Genomic DNA, 15,532 nt, shown 5'->3' on the forward strand with positions numbered 1-15,532 from the left:
TTTGTCAGCCTTGGTGTGATGCCAGTGTGAAGGTGGTTTCTTGCTCCAGCCAATTCGTGTGGTGTGATTTTTACAAAGCAGGAAATTTGAAGGGTTTGCCAACCGCTTGGCGGTGGCAACTTGGCAGCAAGTTTGCGTGTGCGAGTCGAGGCCGTGAGATAAATCTGATCGCTTGCCGTGAGTACCTCGTTCATAAGAGTCATCATTTAGATGTCTTGATGCTTGACTTGTTAGTTCATCGTGTTTGGTGTTGCTTTGTCCCAAATACGCCAAGTCATCCCAACATCCAATAAACTCTTCTCAGCCAACATTTGGAACAGTTTTGGGTGTCCATTTGGAAGGCAGCAACTGTGGTCCGTTGTCCGAAAACGGTCCAGATCAAATGAAACGGTCCAGATAGATTTGTCGGTACATCCAGGTTCCAACATGCAAAGAAAACCCGGATTCTCCCAAATTCTTGTTAAGTGTTCCAAAAACGAGAGAATCCACTGTGTTGTCAAGATCATTTGAGGGTTGGTCACTTGATTCGGTTGCCATCACTATGGATCCTTGTCAAAGGCGTGTAACTTTTGAGCAGATGCAGCTTTGACAGTTCCACGAGTGCTTGACTAGGCAACACTGAATTCATTCGCTGCGGATAAGATCATAACTGACTGATGAAGTCAAATGGCTTAAAATGTAGCCTATAACGCCTTTTGGCTCCCTTTTGCACTCTTTGCAGCCAACCCAACAGAGTAGATCAGGTTGACAGATACGATGAATGATTCAAAGGGTAGAGGATAGCTTAAGAGATCAAAGTTCGTCCTAGATATCAAACAGGTTGCCAAAAACAAATTTGACACGCACGTATTAGCTAACTGGTCATAAGCGTATCATCATACTCACGTTCATACAGCTGAGAATAGCTTCTCTGGACAGGTCGCGTGGCCAGGTTGAGACAGCAATTCTCACATTCCTTCATCATCAATCAAATTCAAAACATTTAGACGTCTTGTAAGCTCTGCGAAAGAGGTCTGAAAAGAGGAGAAGAAGGTAGTCTATTAATAATTTGATACTTAATGCTGCATTTCTGTTAAATCTTTCATAACTGTCCTTTTCACCCATTCCCAAAAACTTCAAATCTTCAGTCGAGCTCTCTCAAGTTGTCAAACCAATAAAGGGAGGAATGATGGGTCATGACAGTCGACCTCCAAAGCATGCATCAGCTTCTACTTCCTCGTATGCTCCTTCTCATCGGATTGAGGGCATGCATCACCCGTCATCAAATACGCACAATATTCATCGACAACCATCGTCCTCTTCTCAATTGAAACCAACTTCCTACGGAATGGTCGATGAGCGAGATGCTCTGTATATATTTGAAGGTGTCCGCATCGGGAGTCTCAATAAGTTTGATGTATGTGTTACATTTTGATATTGTTGACCTGGCAACCTGCAGGCTTTTGACTCGTCTGTGTGATTGTCAAACTGACTTTTCTATTTATTAGCGTGCATTAAACGAAGAAGAATGTCGTCAACTCATTCAGCCTGGTGCTGTGTTTGTATTTGACGAGAAACCTTCCTTCCAATCGTAAGTTTTCTGTTTTGAATCGCAATCAACAAACATTACTAGAGTCGACACCTGCTTTTTTTGGCTATAAATGATGATCTGATCAATCTTTTTACGCTGCCTGTCACAAATCCCATCGTTTCAAATAGCTGGCAAGACTTTAGGCTCTGGTCCGACGTGTCGCATCAATCTGGATTTGCCTACTTTTATGAACTTGTCCCACAACCATCTCTCAACAATCAACTGGGCCGAACTGGGTTCATCAAGAAGTGTACTTCTCTCTTCATCCCAGAAACTCGAACTATGAGGCACTTGATTTCATACTATCATGATGAATCACTTCACATGTTGCCAAGGCCATTGTTTGATCAGCAAATGCTGTTGGTACCTTCATATATCGGAAAGATGAATACCTTGATGGATGCCAGAATCTTGATAGATGCAGTAGACGCATCGATTCTTCCAAAAGCCTCGGTCAGTATCCGGTTGGAATGATCCTGGAAAACATTTCGTTGCCATTTTCGGGACGAGGACTTGAGCTGCTGAACTGTTTTTCCTGAAAAATAGCGTCCTCCGTTGCCTTTCGAATGTGATACCTTGATAAAACCTGGTGCCATGTTTGTCTGGGATGATTGTGTGCCTGGAACTCGCTGGTAAGTTGTCAGCACCATTGAGCGTTCCTGCTCTCTTTGATTCTGCTACCTAAACTCTAACAATTTCTCTTAATGACAAGCAGGTGGAACGATAACCTGCTTTGGCAACCTGGTAATTTAAGCATTGGCTGCAAGAAACTGTCTTTGTTTCGCTCCTCAACTCTTAAGTTTGTTTTCAACTCTCTCTTTAGCTCGTATCGAAGGAAATATCGTCGTTTTCCAAGAGATGGAAGCTAGGGAAGTGACACCTGCTCCCTTCAATACTTCTGTTGGTGATGAGACTGGGCTTGCTGTACCAAATCCAACTAGTAGTCATCCAACTCAGCAACAACCTGTACATTTACCAAAAGATGCAAACAAACACAGCGTATTCGTTGGATCCAATCCAGCCAATGCAACAGCGCCTGGTAATAATACTATCTTGATCATCTCTCCCAAACAGGACGGTATGATCAAAAAGGTGACTACATTACCGAGCAAGACTCATAAAGTAATGCAAGTCATCGGATACTCGTATGAAACTACTTTGCCAATGCTGTATGCTCCATCACTTGATCCCATGCTCGTATCTCTTGTCATGGCGGCAAAAGGATGCGAAAGTGATGGTAGTATTATTATGCATCGATCACAATCAACTTACGCGAACTGTCGTGCTGGTGTTGGTATGTCTCATGTGGGTGCCGAAGGTGTCATGGGTGTCCCTCCTCAAGTACCACCCATGGTATCCATTCCACCACCTCAACCACAGCCAGTAGCACCACACTTTATCAATACGATGAATGGAACGAGTACTGGTACTGTCAATCCTCGTCATGTCAATGAAACTGTAAATCCTCCTCGTATCAATGGTACTCCTACTATCAATGGCAATGGTCTACAAGGAAATGATATCCACAATAGACGAAATAGTCACAATCCGATATCAACACGAGGCATGAGTACGAATGAATCAACTCCTCAACAAACCATAAAACTCGCTGCGTTATTGAATCCCATTCATCAACAACAAGAACAACAACGTCCACAATACGCAAATGTATCAACACAAAAGAGTGTTGATACACCTCGATCAGACGTAACCACGAGTGGTAGCACTATTTATACTCCCACGTATGATATATCACCAATGCATATGAATGGTGGTAGTCATAGTCGTCTCGATACTCCATCAGCTACTCCATCAGGTGCTTCATCTCCTGTAAAGTCTGATGAAGAACAGGATGATGTATGTGATGACGAAGAAACGGAAACGGAAGCAGAACAAGATTGTATCGCTCTCGGTCATCTTCGAAAAGCGTCTGCTGACGGAGGCAAATGGGTTGCGGCGCCAGTTACAACTACGGTGCCTCGATCTGCCTAAAACTAATATACTTGTATCATAAATGAGGGGGGAGAAAGAAGGTTGGAGGGGGCAGCTGGGTAAAATCCAAAGATTTGTTGATGATAGTTTGTGGTTTTTTTATAAAGGAGGAGGAAGGTGGGACACTCTGTATTTGAAGATTGAAATGGTTTGTACATTGGGCAAACAAATAGAAAGATTGCATATAGAGGAAACTTGAGTGATTCGTCGTCGTATCTCGAATAACGGCACCGTAGTTGCAACAACAGAGACTCGTAGTTTGCTGAAAAGATGAGAACTTACGACAACTCAAAGCTGCCAAGCACAACCCGTATGCAGCATGGTACCAATAACCCTCGTTCTACTATTAATGCAAACCAATTATACATATGTCTTTCTATGGCTTCTCATCGTCTTGCTTGACCATGGTTTCTTGTTCAGCCTGTACAGTGTTTTCTTGTTGTTGTAAGGGTTGTTCTGCCAGCTAACCAAAAAAACCGATAACCGTAAGAAGCCAACACACTTTTTTTTGGATCAAGACTTTGATTTCACAACTCACCGAAGCAAAAGGAGATATAACAGCAAACAAGTCTTGATATGTTCTGGAACTAGTTAAATCCATGCCAAAGCCTTGACACTACAAAGCCAGTGGTCAATATCAGGATAACACAATAAAAAACACATCTCCCGATTGCATCTCATACCTCAATACCAAGCTGCCTAACATCCAACACGACTTGCAACCGAATCTTGTCATCATCACTCATAACTCCTGAATCCTCAACAGATTCTTTGCCAGGAGCGACTCGACGCAACCTCTTTAGACTCTCTGATATCTTTTTCTGAGAGTCTAGCATTTCAACACATATAGATGTGAATCTACGACAAACCGGATGTCAGAAACTTGCGAACCAAAAAAGGGACATACCCATGCTCGTACTTGGAAACAATATCATCCAATATCGCATTCGTCCATTCGGCAGGTAAGCCAGCTGATCCAAACATGTCTTTACATGTTGCAGCAAAGTTCGATAAGGGCTTCAAGACTGATGAAGTGTAGTAAGAGGCTCGGGTTGGCGGCTGTGACGAAAAAAAAACGTGAGACGAAATTTCTTTGACTGAATCACCTTGTTTGTAAATCAGACATTACCTCCTTATTCGTTCTACGGTACTGTCCGGGTATATTGAATATATCACCACGCAACGACTCGACACATTTCTTGGACAAGATTTCGACGATACGTCCAGTTGCATCAGACCGTATGTCTGCTAATGGCTCAATGCTTGCTTCCAATGTGCCTGAAAAAAGCAAGTTGTCATCATGACATGATCTTGACTTGAAGCGTCATGGGATCTTACGTTCAAGAGAGTCAAATGTCACGTCTCCTTGTGTCAGTTTCGGAGCAATTCTTTCACGTCCCACTCTCAGTATCTAATAGAAGGAAGTTTTGTCAAGGGCGACAGCACCAAAAAAAGGTCACCGTAAATGCGCCTGAATACCTGTTCTCCAGCCATCACACAATCACGGTACAATCCACCCAGCCGCTTCAATACAACTTCATCTGATACTTCAGCTTTTGTAGATTGAGCGGATGGTGTATCAATAGAGCTCCGCTAAAAAAAGATCGCAAAGTTGAATCAATACCATTCCTCTCGATTTCCCGCTAGACAAGTTCTTAACATACCACGCCATCTTTACTCGGAACAGGTGGTGCAGCCTCGTTCTGAACTTCAGCCAGTATGGACTTCATAAAGAGTATGTACCTCCCAACCAACTAAAAAAATACTGATCATTTAAGAGTGCACAGATAAAAGATATCCAAATCACACTGCCACTAACCTGCAAAGTCAATCTCCAAAACCGGAAAGAGACAGCCCATAAGAATACAGAATCATTATAGCAAGAACTGACTGATTCCAGCATCATGTGTGAAGGAGCTAGAACAAAAGGAGCAAACGTCGAAGAAGTGTCTAGTTTTAGATTAGCATGAAACCATTCGAATGATGTGGTTGAATATTCGAGTTTTCCATATATCTCTTTCGCTCTGTTTTAATGGGAAAACGTTATGAAACCTCTGAAGACAAGCTCAACAAAAACCACATCACAGAAGTTCCTAAGTACCTCAGTTGGTAGTAAACCGGTAACTGCCATCTCTTCATAAAGTCGATATAAGTAGGATGAAGCCTGAGTAGTGAGAGAGTCTTTCTCGATTTACAGATTGACTCGAATCTAGTTACGAAATCCATGGCAAGCAAGTAGTTCTAAATAAAAGAGAAGACGTATGCTTCAATCATCAAAAACCCATTCCCAAAACCACCGACATCTATCTTATACTCACTTTTTGGAAGACATCGGGTAACCCAACAGCAAACACCCCACTCATCTTTTCCGTTATGCCCGCAATACACGTTGCCCATACCGAATCCACCAACATGTCATGCTGCGTTCCTTTAAACACGTGTGAGGAGAGATCTAGTACTGGCGTACAGTCTTGTTTTGCAAATGCAATGATTTGGTTGTATATTATAGATGGTGTTTGGTTCTTGTTTGATGAATTGGATGATGGCAAGGACGGCATGGCTTGAGGATTGAATTCGGAGCTTGTATGGGTTTTCATGAGCTGTGGGGAAATAGAAATATTGACTCTGTTTGGCAAAAAACTTCAGCCTGATAGACTTCACATACCTTTCGACTGAACGGAGACACGACAGCTTCATTAAACACTTCTTCAGCATCTTTTATCTTGTCTATCAAGACATATGTCCGTAGATACTGAGCCAAAGTCGTAGCAGCCACGTTATCAGTTGGTCTTGATATGACTTTTAGGTATGCAGCTTTTAAAGCTTTCGACAGATTGGACGTTAAAGTGTCTTTGATTCTTGCGATTCTCTTTAAGCGGGAGATACGAATTCAGCCAGAGGTAGACCGACGATATTAGGAGAAAGCTTACCCATTCAATATTCGACACATATGGCAGATTCGAACCTCTCGTGACGAAGAACTGTAGCTGATTGAACTCTATGGCCACACGCTCAATCAGTTTGCCATCGTCGTTGGCCAGCCTGGTTGGAAACGATGGTGTTAGGCCCAGTAGAGGAGAAGGTTGCCAGTTTTTTTGGCATTCTTTTTGCACTTACACATCAGCACCATTCTCTCCAGAAGGAGGCGTATAGGATGCGTCTTGATTCGATATTCCAAGCAGTTCTTCAACTTTACTAACTGATTCATGGATACTCAGTAACAAGTGCAGAATTGCCTGATGAGAGAATGGTAAATTACACGTGTCCCGTAACAAGCAGCAGCCTCACCAATGTACACACCTTCTTTTCACGTATATGAGCTCTAGTTCTGAGCTGAGCCTCTAATTGATCTACAACACGTTGCAGTGAAGATCTCACCCACTAGAATCAAAACATCGATTGTGAGCTGCTATGCAGGAAACAACACATTGCTCCACAGAATGGTAACGAACCGTGACTTGATTCTGCATAGCTTCTAATGGCCGCCCAATATCTTTAATAATAGCATCGACTCCCGTCAGATTCTAACAACAAAATGGTCAAAACACATTTCCTGATGTCTGGCTCAGAAAGTACAAGTTCAAAATGACATACACTGGACAAGCTAATGAAATCTGCATAATCCCGATTAATAAGCTCGACCAGTTCGTGTTTCAAGTCCTTCACTGATGTATTCAGTTCCGTCTTCAACACTTCCAATTGCAAATGGCGATGATCTTCCAGGAAGGTAGAAGCAGCGAAATTCGATGAAAGGAACTCATCCCTACTATATGAAACTACTGAAGACTGCAGACCTAGAGACTTGTCTTGCAGCATCGGATCCGAAATGTTTCGAAAGGCTGATTTGTTGTTTGACTTTACGAAAATCGCAGCACGGAAAACCGTTGGGTAAGGGTTGATCGAAGACAGAATATTGTTGTTGTTATCATTAAGTTACGTAGGGCGTTCAATCCTTTATGCAATTTTAAGCACGTGGTAAAATATATACAATGAACGTGCGATATTAGTGTAATTTCGGGACAGTTTGTTGTTTCTTGCACCTGGCATTGGACTTTACAGCGTCCTCCCCGGTGCCGGGTTCAGTCTGCTACTACCACTTTCCCCTTCCCTTGTGTGCGCAACGCGTCCATGAACAAGTCAACTAGAACACGACCTTAAATTGCCACATAACGGGGATCTAGAGGAGCCGGTGGACGTTCCCGGGCTGTAACCGTCACGTCAAGCTAGATATGAATGAGCGAAGATACTGTTGGTGGGGATGTGATGGCCACATGGTAGGAGGTCTTGAACTTCCCTGCATCCAACAGCATCTAGTCTTGAATGCGACACTCTGGGAGGCTGTAGAATGCGCTCGAGATAGCAGTACAGGAGCTCGAGAGAAGTTTGCTTTCCTAGACTATGTAGAGGAATGGCAGACGCAAAAACAAAAAGTGACGATTTCACCACGAGGAGACTACCCTGAATGCCCTTGGAATGTGACTCTTCAGAGCGTCCTGCTTCTCCCGACGTCATTCCAACCTTGGAGTCCTCGCTCTCTATGTGCGAACGAGCTTTTGGATTTTACAGGTTGAGTGAGACCAAATCCGTCATGAGCAGCCCAACCAACAGCCCAAAGAGAGTATCCAAGGACTCAGACTCAGACGAGGCTGATGCGTGTGAGGCACCATCGTCCCATTGACTCGACACGTGACGCGCAGTGGTCAACTTGCTTCAGCTTTGATCAGCACGGCTATGCAAATGATTAGAGATTGCCAAAATCAAGACATCACAGCTGAACAACTCTGGAGCCACTTTTCATCTCGCCTTTTCACGCGCATTCGGTCAGCAAAACACCTCATCATCAACTCTGCAGCACACTGGCAAGGACTGATTCTTGTGACCAGTGGATCTTTCTTTGAAGTGGTCCATAGACCTAACAAGCTTCACATAATCGCGCTTTATCACGTCGAAAGACGTGTATTACTACGTTTAAATGCTAAATTTATAACATCATATCTGTATTTCGTATACTTTAAATCTGTCCCACGGTTTCTCCTGATGGAGTTATCCAGCGGTTATAATAAAACTGTTGGGAAAATTCATCATTCACAGCAGTCAGCAGTCAACGTCCCTGAAAGGTGTTTTGATCGTGAATGCCTTCTAATTTCGATATGGGACATGAGGCAATATCGTGACAAATATTTGGTAAAGCGCGATGAACCTCCCAGCCCAACATATACCTATCAAGTCTGTTTCTCCGCCAGCGTTGGTTGTCAAGGAAGCAACGTAAATTTATCGTGTCGAGCCGTTGCAATTCAGACTGGTTTGGCCTATCTAGCTATGTATCGAGTTATTTGGACGGCATTAGTACTTAAGAACTGTGTCGCTTTCGTTGGATCTACTCTGGCTACACTTCAACACCATTGAACGTAAGAAAGATCTGCATTTTGGCAAACCACCTTGGCAAGCAGCACCACTTAGTCCCGCCAATATGCGTATTACCAAGATACAAACTTGTACACTATGTTCTACTCCAATACATATAATACATCCAAACCGTTCTCAAAAAGCACGATCCCGATCGGTAGACAACTCATCCTCAGAGTCCATAGCAGGTCGATTATTGATAACCCGCGGCACCTTCTTTGGTAACGGGACTGGTGCATCATCATCAATACCAGCTGGCCGAGAGTCTTCACTAGTATTGAATTGTGACAGGATTTGAACTATTTCAGAGAATGATGGACGATCTGCTGGGAGATCTGTCCAACATTGTTGTATCAATTCAGACTAGTGTTCGAATGAGGATTAGCTTAGCAGGTCTCATGGGCAGTATGTCAAGCAATGTGCAACAATATCAACGGAGTTTACCAGTTCAGTCGGCACATATTCGGGCAGAGCTGGTCTTGCACCCTCCAACAAAACCTAAACCAAAAGGAAGCCAAAGGTCAGCCGGTCTTGCCAAAAGCTGTCTCTGTTTGTCCTGTGAGAGTCGTACGCTTCCCTACCTTTATACCAATGTGCATGGGATTCATTCCTTCATAGGGTGGTGTTCTCGTCACAATCTCAAACAGCAGAATCCCATATGAGTACACATCAGCAGCAGCATAATCGATATTCGGATCTGTTATATTCCGTAACAGTTCCGGAGCAATTGATTCCGGGTGAAACAATTGTTGTTGATTCTTGTTTCGTGATAGTAGCGGTGAGTCATTGTATCCATACTCAGAAACTTTGACTGTATAGTCTGACATGACCTAAATTGAAGCGAGGTGTTCACGAGTTTGTCCTCTGTATTATTGTGGTCCTAAACTTCTTTAAAGCAACCTCCTCCAAATCACGTACCAAGACATTGCTAGATTTCAGGTTGAGATGATGCACAGACGGTGTCTGAGAATGTAGATACGCCATACCATTAGCAACAGATTTAGCAATCTTCATGGCAAAGTCTTGATCCATTTCTTGATTTGGATTGTGTAGAAACTCTTTTAAAGTTCCTTTGTCGGCCCATTCAATCAGAGTCGTTACATATGGAGGTGTGGCACATGCAGCTCGTATAGCAGCAATGTTTGGGTGTTGCAGTTTCCTGAGATATCATAATAAGTGTCAGGGTTCATGTTGTTTGGGCATTGACACATAGTTACATACCGTATAGCAGAGATTTCAGTCCTTATGGCTTTGATCTCGTCATCAGCCATCTGCTGATCCAACAGTCTCTTGATTGCCACGGTATAGTTCGTCCATTGACCCTTGTGGACTTCAGCGTATTGAGTCTTGCCCCGTGGTTCGAGAAACAGCACGGCATTCGTAGACGGTATTTCCCAGCCAACAGCAGCTGGACAGTTGGAGAGTGTGTGAGAACTTGCACTTGTATATATTAGTTCCGGCTAGGGAACACATTCAATATACCTTTGACCATAAATCGTGCCTTGTTTTCTTCCATGACATGAGTTGTCGAGCGAGCTTTAGCTTCGACCACTGTATCTTCCACAGCGACAGCAAGCTCTATAAGTAGTGTAGGTGTCAGAACAACCAGTGCACAAAATGCCACACGTGGCATACCTCCCAGTTTGAGCGCTATAGATTCACTAGTTAACTGTAACGGTGTCTTGCCATGTTTGTTCTTGACTCGCACGAGGGCTCCGCAACTTTGCAAATGGAGTGCAACTTCTAGATTCCTCCAAAAGCAGGCGTAATGGAGAGCAGTGTTTCCGTGGTCGTTCGCTATGTTCACTGACAAAAAGTGGCATGTTAGAATGTGCGCCGGAAACAGCAATTAGCGACTGTTCCGACTACCATCAGCACGTTTCGTAGTCAACTAGGGTTATAATGTTGGTTAGATCAACACGTTCCACCAATAAGAGTGCTACAACATACTAGTTTGATGATTGACGTTTGAGATGTTTGGGTAGCTAGGATCAGTGGTGTGTCTCCAGCAACAGTCTGAGCGTTGATCTCACATCCTGCTTGGAGTGCCCATTCCAGAATGTTGCTGTGGCCTACCATACGCAAAGAGTACAAGTTCGATTTGACATTCCACGAGTTCTTCTCAAACAGTTCCAGATTACCATATTTCGAGGCCAAATGAACCACCGTTTGATCATGTAAATCCCTGTTCAACGAAAATGTTTTTGATGTTAGGACAAAACGTTGACACCACGACGAATGATCCAGCTTCACTTTGTATGTATTCCTTCTTCTAGAGCATCAGATTCAGGATCAATCAGCACTTCTTTGGCTTGTGCCAAGTCTCCAGATTTGGCTGCTTGATGTAGAAGTCCCATCTATATTCAAGACGAGGGAATGGAGAGAAACAGCGATGACAATAGCAGATTACACTTACATTGTGAATGGATCTAACAATGCCAAATCGTTCTTGTTCGTTCCGTAACTGCGTACTTGTAACGTCAATCAAGACTATGTCGTGACGAGGGCAGCGACGAACTTCAGTGAGACGAAGCCGAACGTGTTGAAAAAGTTTCCAAGGAAGATTAAAGGAGAGAGATTCTGGTCTTTCGGCTTTGGACTTCAATCATCATTTGAAAGTGATTTATCCACGCGTAGAAGTACTTCACCGGGCTGGGTATTGAATCGGCTCAAAAAGATGTAAAACATTCCCGACGTCGCGCTTTGGACGCGTTTCTTTCACATTTTCAATCATTTCTACATTTCTATAAGCAACACGCGTCAAAGGATCACTCTTGTCAAGTGCAAGTGACAGGTTACAGGCTTTCTGCTGACCTTCAAGAATCAAAGGAATTTGACGCGAGCGACTGACACATCATCGCATTGATAGTTTGAGATAGATCAGCGAGCAAAGACATGCCAACCAGGAGTAAGAAAGAGTAAGCAGTACTCCCTGTTATCCATTCTGCTTTTGAACGGTTCTAACTTGATATTAATTCGCACTTCTTTCAATTAGAGTTGCTGCTCCAGCAGCCAAATCGAAACAGGCAAGCACTTCCCAGAACAAGATCAAGGCTCCAGAGCCACCAAAGCCTTCCCTCATGTATGTCTTCCAGAACCGAACAGATCGTTTTCCATTCACATCAAATCTTGATCATTGTGAAGGGGACCGACGATTACACCCACACAACACACGCGCCAACTCACCCTGCACTGTTTTCGTTCATGTACTTAAAGGAATGCATTGGCGCCTAGCATGGACGAGGATTATGATTCAGAGGACGACGAGGACTATACTCCTCCTGATGGTGCACCTGATGATGACATGTCAGAAGATGATGAAGACGAGGATGGTGAGTACGTGTAGTATGTCTATTTGTGATCACAGCAGTTCGCATGTGGCTCTCGTGCCCTTCTCGCAAACATTATAACCAACTGCCACTTTAATACATGTTTCAGATGACGAACAAGGATCACATAAAACGAGTGATTCTGGGAGTGGTACAGCTGTCAAGAAGGAAAAGGGACACATCAAAGATGAAGAAGATAATGACGATGATGTAGATATGACGGATGCAGGAGATACACCAAGGGTATGTACGAAGCTACGGCCTTCCGTTTTTTCCGCCTCTCATCCAACCTCTGCTCTACCGTTTTAGCATCAGTTACTGGCTTCTTTGGCATCAGATGGTCCATTGAAGGGCATGAATCTTGGATTTCCTGTATTTTCACAAGAATTCATTGAATATTACGACAGTAAGGTCGCTACAGTCCGTCATCTGTAGCATCATTTTGCTCATTCATCTTTTTTTATTCAGAGAGGAAAAACATGCTAGAAACAGCGCAAAAACAGCTAGACGCACTACTCCCCAATGTCCAGAAACTCTCAACCAAAGCAACAACTCTAAAAGCACAAGTGACGAAACGTAAACGAGAAGTACGAGAACGTAAAGAGGAAGCTGACAGATTACGTGCTCGATTAATTGGAGGCAGGCGAGCTATAGCTTTGATGTTTAGTAAAGTCGCAGCTAGTGGGGGTGCTCCAGGCACAACGTCATCAGCATCCACAGCATCCATAACACCAACACTACCAGCGTCCTCAGTAACAACAGCCTCGACACAAACAAGGAGTAAATCGATACCATCAAGTCCCCTGCTCTCATCATTACAACCACTACCACAATCACAACCACGACAAACAGCTAAAGGACGAACCGCTCGTAACGCTGCAGTCGCAGCCTCAGCGGCCAACACCATATTGATATCCCCAAATAGTGCAGCTGCTAAACTAGCAAAACTCCAGAACAGTGCTCCACCGTCACCAACAAAGGCAGATAAAGTAGACAATAGCAATACACTACGGGCATCTCGTGTAGATGCGTTTTTGAAGGATTTTGCTTCTCGGGTTGCTTCAAAGGGTGGTTGACATCTTTGGACATAGTTTCCGACTAGGGACATTTTTGTCGTATACCACGAATCCCAAATTCTCTCTCCTTGAATAAGTTATACTCTGTTCATGAGGTATATATATAATCGCACGAGAACTAGCATGCATGATGTAAACACTATATGTAAAAATGAATCGCACACATACACGCACATCACGACTTTGACTATATCATTATCTTAGTTTCTCACTTTTCAATTACTTTGTTTCGGCATCGTCATTCTCGTATACGTGTTTCTGCACACAGGACACGAAGGAGCACAACCTTCACTACCAAATCGCTCAAACGACTGAAGGCACGATTCGTGGAAGACATGCCCACAATTCGTTATACATGCTGCCTTTTTCGATGTAAAGCATGACAGACAGATTGGACAATTTGATTGGAGGAGCTTTCGTTCCTCGGATTTTTTAATGATTTGAGTCCATGTTTGTGATGATGTTGTCGGTAGGACTATGTCTTGTGATGCGTGAAAACCCGACGGTGGTGGTGTCGTTATGAGCTGGATTGTTGAACTAGAGCCAAAACAGAGCTTAGTTAAATACAATCCTATTGCACTTGAAATACAAATTCTCCTCTCCACATACCTCGAAATAACTCGTCTAGAGGCATCAACCGCACAATCAACATCCCTCAAAAAGCCATCTAGCAAATCAACTCCAGAATCATCAATCTTTAGTTTCTTGACTGCTTCCGACAGTTTGTCCACAAAGTATTTCTTTTTCATGTATGTCGTTTTTGGTATACATGTGGCGCGTATGTGGAGGTAGTGCTTGTGTGCGCGATGCATTCGGTATGTTGCTTGGATTCTATGCTTGTGAAAGTTGAGTGAGTTATAACGTCGGCCAAAATACGGAATGAGAGAGAGGTAGCATGCACTTACTTAGCAGCACAGAAGCCAACATATCGTATCCTCCCAGTATTCACTAATCGCTTCTCATAGTGTTCTGAGCGACATAATGGACAATTGCGACGTCCAACGTGGTGTTCATATGACTCGAGACATCTGCGATGGAATGTATGTGCACATGAAAGTAAGACCTGCCACATATAAAAAAATCAGAAAGAGTGATAATGTGTAACTGAAGCTTGAAAACTCAACAAACTCAACACTTCACCTGATCTGACAATCTAAAAATATCACAACAGATACTACATTCATCAGTACCAGCCGAATCTCTTGATTTAATACCGGCCCATTCAGATTCAGACAGTCGGGAAGGTGTATGCCTTGTTACAAGATTCATCTTTTCAGCTACGATTGAAGAAATGAGGCCCAGAAAAAAAAACCGCTTTAAGACGTCGCAACAAGGTCAGTATACCTAACGTCAACGGCTCCTCACTAAATTCCAACGACCTGTCTTTCCCACTCAACAGCGTATCCACATAGTACCGTTTCTTGTTCTTGGTTGACGGTTGAAGCAAACTTGCTCTCTCACTCCTCCATTTCTCACGTTGCTTGGCATGAGCGTTGGACTGAAGTGCTCCTGGCTTGCGGATCAAGTGATCTTGAAGGGCTGTTGATGCCCATACGAGGTTTTGCTTTTTGTTCATGTTTGCGTCGGTTGATGGAAATATCTCCGAGTTGAAGATAGTGGAGAGAGAAAGTGGAGAGTGGTGGATTGAGAACATTCATCTATAAAATGAGTTCTTCTGGGCATCGTTGGAACATATTGGAACATAAGCAGTCGTCTCCTGAAGTGAACTTCAATGTTTGTATGCAAAGAACATAAAAGCTTGAGACAACATACGAGGAAAGACAACATACAAGTGATCTGATCTGGTATAAGCATATAATAAAAACAAACTATTACTACGTGATGAAATTACAAAAGCGATGTGACAGAAATTAAGCATCTACGACCTCAATAAAAGATTCCAAGGCCATCCATGTCTTATACCAACAATGACCAATCCGATTATTAATGCAAACAGTATGAGTCTCAAGAGAATCTTTCGTCCGACACCACCAACCTCATTCGTGAGTCTCATGTTTTGTCGAAAGACGTATGTTGCCTATAGTAGTGGTTTTAGTCAGCGGATTCATGTTATCAAGTGCAAAAAAACAGGATTGGATACACTCGTCACATCTTCCTTGTGCAGAAGGCTCACAACCGATTGCAACATTCACCTCATC

General features: G+C 43.3%; 4 protein-coding genes across 4 annotated transcripts; 1 reads left to right on the plus strand and 3 right to left on the minus strand.

The window, feature by feature from the left end:
• Window positions 1–1,168: 1,168 nt before the first annotated feature.
• On the plus strand, window positions 1,169–3,562 carry SmJEL517_g04075 (uncharacterized protein; the record flags this gene model as incomplete). The annotated part of the gene is made up of 6 exons (XM_031170003.1): window positions 1,169–1,396; window positions 1,488–1,570; window positions 1,699–2,023; window positions 2,117–2,202; window positions 2,286–2,314; window positions 2,394–3,562. 6 exons carry the CDS (start codon window positions 1,169–1,171, stop codon window positions 3,560–3,562), a joined length of 1,920 nt encoding a protein of 639 aa, XP_031024005.1.
• Window positions 3,563–3,938: 376 nt separating this feature from the next.
• On the minus strand, window positions 3,939–7,378 carry SmJEL517_g04076 (uncharacterized protein; the record flags this gene model as incomplete). Its single annotated transcript, XM_031170004.1, has 17 exons — window positions 3,939–4,025; window positions 4,101–4,178; window positions 4,246–4,420; window positions 4,470–4,621; window positions 4,692–4,840; window positions 4,901–4,973; window positions 5,042–5,155; window positions 5,227–5,316; window positions 5,382–5,586; window positions 5,664–5,803; window positions 5,881–6,162; window positions 6,228–6,431; window positions 6,493–6,604; window positions 6,680–6,798; window positions 6,863–6,943; window positions 7,015–7,086; window positions 7,157–7,378. The coding sequence occupies 17 exons, from the start codon at window positions 7,376–7,378 to the stop codon at window positions 3,939–3,941; spliced, it is 2,355 nt and encodes a 784-aa protein (XP_031024002.1).
• A 1,725-nt stretch (window positions 7,379–9,103) lies between these two features.
• SmJEL517_g04077 (uncharacterized protein) lies at window positions 9,104–11,325 on the minus strand (the record flags this gene model as incomplete). Its single annotated transcript, XM_031170005.1, has 10 exons — window positions 9,104–9,331; window positions 9,413–9,466; window positions 9,550–9,798; window positions 9,887–10,127; window positions 10,190–10,376; window positions 10,451–10,546; window positions 10,604–10,765; window positions 10,838–10,859; window positions 10,919–11,153; window positions 11,222–11,325. The coding sequence occupies 10 exons, from the start codon at window positions 11,323–11,325 to the stop codon at window positions 9,104–9,106; spliced, it is 1,578 nt and encodes a 525-aa protein (XP_031024003.1).
• Window positions 11,326–13,588: 2,263 nt separating this feature from the next.
• Window positions 13,589–14,949, minus strand: SmJEL517_g04078 (uncharacterized protein; the record flags this gene model as incomplete). Its single annotated transcript, XM_031170006.1, has 5 exons — window positions 13,589–13,910; window positions 13,983–14,204; window positions 14,279–14,436; window positions 14,514–14,650; window positions 14,718–14,949. 5 exons carry the CDS (start codon window positions 14,947–14,949, stop codon window positions 13,589–13,591), a joined length of 1,071 nt encoding a protein of 356 aa, XP_031024010.1.
• Between the last annotated feature and the right edge of the window lie 583 nt (window positions 14,950–15,532).

Source organism: Synchytrium microbalum (assembly GCF_006535985.1).
Source record: "Synchytrium microbalum strain JEL517 chromosome Unknown SmJEL517_scf0025, whole genome shotgun sequence".
NCBI classification, from domain to species: Eukaryota; Fungi; Chytridiomycota; class Chytridiomycetes; order Synchytriales; family Synchytriaceae; genus Synchytrium; species Synchytrium microbalum.